The sequence below is a fragment of the Sinocyclocheilus rhinocerous genome, unplaced genomic scaffold (genome assembly GCF_001515625.1).
Source record: "Sinocyclocheilus rhinocerous isolate Xijiao unplaced genomic scaffold, SAMN03320098_v1.1 scaffold603, whole genome shotgun sequence".
Classification (NCBI taxonomy): domain Eukaryota; kingdom Metazoa; phylum Chordata; class Actinopteri; order Cypriniformes; family Cyprinidae; genus Sinocyclocheilus; species Sinocyclocheilus rhinocerous.
The window spans coordinates 2632358-2640019 of NW_015656630.1; the positions used below are offsets into that span (position 1 = coordinate 2632358).

The 7662-nt window shown below is 38.4% G+C and overlaps 1 protein-coding gene and 1 pseudogene across 1 annotated transcript; one reads left to right on the forward strand and one right to left on the reverse strand.

Annotated features, from left to right (window-relative positions):
• LOC107720552 (PERQ amino acid-rich with GYF domain-containing protein 1-like) overlaps positions 1-2329 on the reverse strand; it is a 14848-nt pseudogene extending 12519 nt beyond the window's left edge.
• Positions 2330-6147: 3818 nt separating this feature from the next.
• LOC107720553 (endonuclease domain-containing 1 protein-like) lies at positions 6148-7662 on the forward strand. Its single transcript, XM_016528281.1, has 2 exons — positions 6148-6568; positions 7066-7662. Exons 1-2 carry the CDS (start codon positions 6197-6199, stop codon positions 7660-7662), a joined length of 969 nt encoding a protein of 322 aa, XP_016383767.1. The 5' UTR covers positions 6148-6196.

The window sequence follows — 7662 nt, forward strand, 5'->3', positions numbered from 1 at the left end:
CGAAACGGGAACTGGAACAATTCTTTCATCCTCCATTACTAGCAGCGAACTATATTAATGCTAACATTAGTGGCGTGCCCTAATGCTAGTATTTCCTGTCACTGTTTAAGTTCAGAGATGAAGACTTCTATCTAGCGGTCGGGATATGAACTCAAAACGAAACAACTGCCATGAATCTTGTATGATTATTTTTTTTTAAATATCAATATTCCATTTTTGAGAATTGATACAGTATCGCTAGGGCTGTGCAAATAATCGAATGCGATTTTCATGTGCATCTCGACAGTAAAGTCGGTTCTGTGATTAGTAGTAAATCTCCAGCACGTGCTTTCAGATGGAGCGGCATTTACTACACAGAGCCGTAGTTCACTGACAAGCTACGCAATATCACGTTCAAAATCGCAGGCGATTCATTGCCGATTATGAACGGCTCTGTGTAGTAAATGCTGCTCCATCTGAAAGCACGTGCTGGAGATTTACTACTCATCACAGAACCGGCTTTACTGTCGAGATGCTCATGAAATTGGCATTTGATTATCTGCACAGCCCTAAGTATCGCCAAACAAAATATCGCGATACTCACGTGTATCGATATTTTCTTACACCCCTACTGTTCGGTTTAATTTATTTGACTTTTACTGCAGGAGCCATGAGTCACCTCACCTTGTTATCTTTGACATAAAGTGCTAACATCTCCTCGCGGCCATAGCGGTAGTCGGCCAACTTGGACTTTGGCATTGCAGGGGAAGGGGGAGGGGACGTCACACTCCCCCCTCTGGATAGTGCACGGAGCCTGAAGAAAACAGACATCGTCGTAATTATTTCCATCACCCATTTAAAAACAATGAATCATTCTGGATTCAAGAATGTGTAAATGCAGAAAACGATAGGAGAGATTGATCTTTTATTTATAAATAAAAAAAAAAAAAAAAACACAAAGGGGAAACATCTGTTTCCTCCTGTTGACACTTATAGGGAAGTAGGACAGAAAGAAAAAAAAAAATCAGCCACAATGAATGTGGCAGTTCATAAATTTACTGCACACTAAATATTTCTCACATCTTTTTTTTATAAAAAAAAAAAAAAAAAAAACACAAAGGGGAAACATCTGTTTCCTCCTGTTGACACTTATAGGGAAGTAGGACAGAAAGAAAAAAAAAAATCAGCCACAATGAATGTGGCAGTTCATAAATTTACTGCACACTAAATATTTCTCACAAAGGATACCAATAAGGGGAAAATTCAGATTATCCAAAACACATTTTAAATGTTTATAAGTGCAAAACACCTGTTTTGTTTTTAGTGATGATGCATTAGAAAGAAATCAAATTAGATCAACGGAAGAAAAAGAGTTCCTTTTTTGTTTTTTTGTTCCTTTAAAAAAAAGTGTTCCTTTTTAATTTTTTTTGGCAAGTGCCAAAAGCAAGTAAAATATGTTGTTGGGAAGTAAATAGACCAACATTATTGGCCAAAGGGATGGTAACTAAAACAGTTTCTCTGGCTAAAAGCTACGTCAGAAAATTTAAATTATTTTTGGGCAACTTTTTGAATTTTGGATCATGGCTCCACATTTCCTGACCATAAATGCACACTTGCACGAAAGAGCATGTTAATTTAAAGTCATACTATCTGAAATACATATACTACCATTCTGGACCGAAGTTAAGTGTCTCAGCAGTCATATTCTATATGTCCAGAGGGCTCAGGGTTTCTGTTAACCAAAGGAAAAATAAAATTAAAAATAAAGCAGAGGTTTTTGAGTCTCATTTATCATAATCAGAAACACACCAAAATGTGAGATTAAAATGATACAACAAGCATGTCTTAGTGATGGGGAAGTGCGTACCTTGTCCACAGAACAGGACTGTAAAGGACCAGTATGAACGGGGGACAGGAATGAGGTGGTTCTGTCAGGACCAGTATGGGGGTTCTGTGTGCTGAGGTGGACTTGGTAATTCTAAACTCTGTATGAGTATTATAATAGCTGCCAGTTTTAGAGAGATAATGGCTGATGGATATCTAGTCAGATACAAGAGCTCCAAAAGATGGCACGCCACCCTTATGTGCCAGTAACTTCAGATCTTTAAAAAAAAAAAAGATTAAGCAATTTGAAAGCACTTTAGAGAGAAAGAGAAAAAACACACTATGATTAAGAATTTGTGGCAGCATAAATAACAGCAAACTGCTGTTTGTAAAAATACTTTCAGGGCAGTTTGTAATGCCGTAACTATTGCTGGGTAACTTCTCTCAATTCTTAATCTCTTTTACTTATATTCAGAATTTTTGTGAATTATTGTTTCATAGCCAAGCATTCAACTCCCAACTCCTAACACCTGCAGAAAAAACAAAAACAAAAAACACTGATTGCTTTTTGTGCAAAACAAATGCACGCACATTACATGCACCCATAAGACAGAATACAGTCATATTTGAATGATCAAATTAACTTTTGGGTAGTTCACATTAGGGTTGGGTACTATGGAGGACCAAACCTGCAGAAATAATAAATAAAGAAATAACAGGAAAATAAAGAAATAAACGACTCTATAAAAACAAATATAGTTAATTTGTAATCAAATTTAATCCTGAATTTATTTTTATGACCTTTTTCCTATATGTATTATTTTCTGTATTTATTTTTAAATTTATTTTTATTCTTTTGAAGTTTTATTTACTTATCATTTATTTTTATATTTATTTATGTATTTATTTATTTATTTAAAATGTATTTGTTCATGCGTTTATTTATTTTTTATATTTATTTATTCCCACATGTATTTATTTCCAGATTCATTTATTTATTCATTTATTTATTTTTACTTTTCCGTGTGCAGCATGGAAATGAGGGAGGCGGTCCTTGCGGAACTCCGGTGAATCATTGGTTGAGAGCTCACGCAGAATCATGAAAATCTTACTTTTCCAGGTTTTAAGTGCTATAATCAGGTCCCTGGTGCATCTACCAACCAAGGAAACGTGAAAAAGATGAACCTAATCACTTTGTTTTGGTAAGCCTTTTTTTGCAAGCGTCTGAAAAAACGAGCGCGTCTGATTTCGCTCCCTTGGTGACGTGGCAAAGGGATCTCATTATAATATTACCGCCCCTTAATCTGTAAGTTTACACCCAAGGCGCCGTCATTTTGATTTTGGGGCATAATATGTCACCTTTAAATTTCATATGAAAACGGCAGCAGACTTCGTCTCCTCCCTGTCTTTCAGCGTGCTCTTCAATCCGCAGACTGCGGCGGAGCAGCGCAAGCGGATTCGAACAGAAACAGAGGACACAAGGTGTGTGTTTCTGTTTATCGATAGATTGTTATGAAGTATGTATCTTGCAGTTCTTTGTCATAAATACAGTTTACAAAAGGTCACGAGGGAGCAATCGGTTTCCCATCTACTGTAAGTTTTCACTGCGTTCACCCCTCAACACACCACAGCGGTTTCCTCCAGCGAAAATCTAGCTCTTAACACATATGAAGCATACTTTATAAAACATCCATGTTGCTATTTTCATTTGAAAATTTAATATTTATTAAAAACATATTACAGTGCATGTGGCATACCATAGAATCATTCACAACACCGATTAAAGACAGTGACAGACAGCACTCAGTCAATTCACTCATTTTAACTAAATATCAGCGTGATTGACAGAGATACAGTAGAAACATTATGTGTGGTTTTGTATTAAATATTGTTTTGCATTAAATAATGACCCAGATCGTGAAATACATTTATTAGCCTCAGAGTAAGGGAAGCACAACTCGGGAAAGGAGAGCATCCGAGGAGTAGTGCTGGGTATCGTTAGAAATTTTCCGGTTCCGATTCCGGTTCCAGTTATGCCTAACGATTCCGTTTCCGGTTCCAGTTATGCCTAACGATTCCGGTTCCGGTTCCATTTAAATGAACTATTATAATTTTTTTTACTATTTTCCCTTAATTGAATGTAGTGTTGCTGGAAGGTAGTAAGTAATGTTGAGTAAAGCATGTGCTTCCAAGTTGATGTTTTTTACACTATCAAATCAATAACATTTTGCTTTTCAAGCAGGAATAAGCTGGTTGGCCAAATAGTCCCTTAAGGGCTAAGACACTTGTTCATTTCCCTAAATTAATGAAATATTATACTTATAACCATGTATACAAACACTGCATAAAGCCCCTATTTTACAAATAATAATGCTGTCAGGAGATGGTGTGATGCAATGAGTGGTTTCCACATTTTTAAACATTTAAAATGCATGAAAATATTTTCTATCACTTTGTTTATCACTCTTGAAATGACACTAAATAAATAAATAATCTAACCCTCATACTTACATAACAATAGTTTATTTATTTAGTGGTCCAAGTTGAAGTCAGTATGTATATTAATGACAATATGGGACAAATATAATGTAATTTAGTGGCGGCAGGAGCTGCGTGCTGCCGGTACATGTACAGTCAGACAAAACAACGTGCACATTTATCAAAGACGCGAGTGTGCGTAGTCGTGGAAAACGATGTGTTCGGCAGTTAAAGACGCGGCGCGTCTGTGGAGTGCGCGTCATGGGAAACAATGTGCTCAGTAATTAAAGAGGCAGGGCGGCGTTTCTGTTATTTGGTTTGTGACATCTTTACGGGAAACGCCGGCGCAAGGCTGCTCACAGCGCATGGTCACGTGTCGCACCAGAACCGTTTTCGGAACCGAAACTTAGAAATTGCTCACGGTTCTGGTTCTTTTCAAAAAAACAGAACCGGTTCTGAATAAGAACCGATCGGTTCCCAACCCTACCGAGGAGCATGTGAATGCTATGTATTAGGGTTGGGCCGATAGATGATGCCATCGTCGATGGCTGACAGACATCATGATGAATGTCTGATGTACTGTAATGCAACAGGCTACCAGCTAGCAAGCGGCGAACCTTTTAGTGGCTCCGTAGAACGCGTTATTTGTTTCACGTTTCGGGCACTCTGCCTCATGTTAATGGAGAGGCTGGATGGAGGTTTTTTTTACATTTAAAAACTATTTTAACACAGGTAGTGTTTAAGCATTATTTATCTACTAATACATTTACATTACATTTAGTCATTTAGCAGACACTTAAGGCTGATTTATACTTCTGCATCGGACCTACGCCGTAGCTTACGCATAGACGCACACCCATACGCCGTAGCCTGACGTGCACCTCTCCAAAAATCTAACAGCGCGTCAAATTCTACGCAGACCGCAAGCACTGTGACTGGTCTGCAAGAACCCCTCCCTCCATATGTACTTGAGTTTTGGGTGTGTTTATGTGCACTTTAATATATTTTAATGTTACACCTTCTTATATAAAATAAAACAAAGCAAAGAACAAGTGTCTTATCAACAGAAGTATAAATGAAAACTGATGCATAGCCTACGACGTAAAGGTTACGGCGTAGTTCCGACGCAGAAGTATAAATCAGCCTTTATCCAAAGCGACTTACAAATGAGGACAATACATACTAAGGCTGATTTATACTTCTGCGTCGGAACTACGCCGTAACCTTTACGCCGTAGGCTATGCGTCAGTTTTCAAATAGTAGTTTTATTTGTATTGCATTTACGACACGCATACCTTTAAGAGAGGCGAATAAAATGAAACAGTTCTGGTCATGGGACCATTTACACAAAACATGTACAAATGTGAATGAAATCAATACATTCTGCACTGTCTTTATAATTGCCCACTCTGTGTAAAAAGCATCAGCAAATCCTTTTAGACACGTCACACTCGGTAATAGTTGCTGGTGGGATTAAATGGGTTAAGTAACATTTTGCAAAAGCCAAAAAGGTCGTCTTATATTCGGGACAATACGGTAATACATATTACAATTTATTTTGAAATAAGCAATGCAAATAATTGTAAAAAATTATTTTCAATGTTTTTATTTTATATTGGGCTTTTTGAAGTGATGATAAATGAAAATCTGAAGATTAAATTCGAACAGTTTTTTAATATTGAAGGTTTTTCTTTTCTTTTTTAATGCTTTAAAACAAAAACATCAAAACAATATAAATATTTAGAGGAGCAAGTGAAAAGAAGAATAAGTAGTTTATATATTGAAGAACAGTATTTTGTTTGGTTTCAATTGAAGGTATCTTGATTTTTTTTAATGTCTTTTTATAACCACTCAGTTGCAGGACCGTCAGGTGTGTCAGGTGAGCGGTGAGCAGTTATTTGACTATCACTGCAGTATGGAAAATGAGCACCCCGGGACACTTTCTTATGAGTTATTCAAAGGAGATTTTGAAGGAGAGCTGTTTCATTTCAATCTAATGGATCACCGGACTGTTTTGCTGGTGTTTCTCTGCTTTCTGCTCGTCACTGTGCGCTCAGAAGTGCAGAAAGATTTCTCACCCGAATGCCGTGAGTTTATGTATATGGGCACCCCCCCACGGGGTCTGGAGAACCGCTCACTTAAAAAGATCTGTCAGCGTTATAACGGCAAGCCTCGGTATGTCACTCTGTATGATGCGGTGGGTCACATCCCGGTGTATTCTGCGTACACATTTAAACGCTCCGACGGCTTCAAGAAGGTTGACGTTCCTTGGATGTTCGAACCTCAGGTAACCAACCGTCGAGTTCTCGTTTTCGCTCATAATGAGTAAAGCTTTGATAACTGCAAGTATCAATAACGTTTGTAGACTTGATGCATAAAAACAAGGCACAGTTTAGATTGAGCAATTCATTTAAATTAAATCAGCCTTAATTGGACTTATCTTGTCTCCCGTTTGGTTGGTTAGCTGGTTTAAAACCTTAAAATGCTTTGGTCAGACTGGGAAACCAGCTGCCAAATACTAAACCAGATGAACACCATCTGAGAGACCAGTTTAATTGACCATCTGAGGCTGGTTTAAGCTGTTTTTACCAGCAGGGTAAGCTGATTTGCTGGTCTTATAGCCAGTTTAAGAACATGAAAAGTGCAAAAAAACACCTTTACAACGAATAACATCAAAATATCTTAGGCTGATTGTATATATTTTCCAAATGGTGCATATTTTATTGAAAATAGGCTACCTTAAAATCTTGTTGTTTTTTATCAAAATATTCTGTATTCATTCAGCTCTCCACAGCATCAGACTCTGGTGAGATGCAGCCATTTCCTCCCAGTGATGTCCACGACAGTTTTTCAGACGCCCAGGCCGTCTTGGATGACTACTCAAACATTGTTGATTTCGAACGAGGTCATTTGAACCCCGACGAGCACCAGGCTCACCCCGATGACAAGGCAGCCACGTACACCCTTACCAATGTGATCCCACAGATCCGCGAGTTCAACGTGGGCCACTGGAAACAACACGAGCACATCATCCGCCGTCGACTCAACAACTACTGCCGCGGCAAGGCGTACATAGTCACGGGGGTCACCACATCTGGTAGGATGATCCGTAGATACAACATCGATCGAGTGGCCGTTCCTACCTACCTGTGGTCGGCCTACTGCTGCATCGATTACGATCACAATGCCCCCTTTGATGAGCGATCCAAATTCCCGGCCTTTGCAGCCTATGGGCTCAACGAGAAAGAAGGAGCGGAGGTCATAGAGATGTCTATGCAGCAACTGGAAAATTTTTTGAAGAACACCTTTGTGGACAAGAGGCTTCAGATTTTCTTTGGGAACTGTGAACCTAATGATGCCATAATGACAGTCCAGACTTAG

Bases quoted from the DNA above. Each gene is read 5' to 3' on its own strand.
- LOC107720553 (XM_016528281.1), top strand. From the start codon at position 6,197: ATGGAAAATGAGCACCCCGGGACACTTTCTTATGAGTTATTCAAAGGA. The intron at 6,569-7,065 runs GTAACCAACCGT...GTATTCATTCAG, and splicing joins CTTGGATGTTCGAACCTCAG to CTCTCCACAGCATCAGACTC.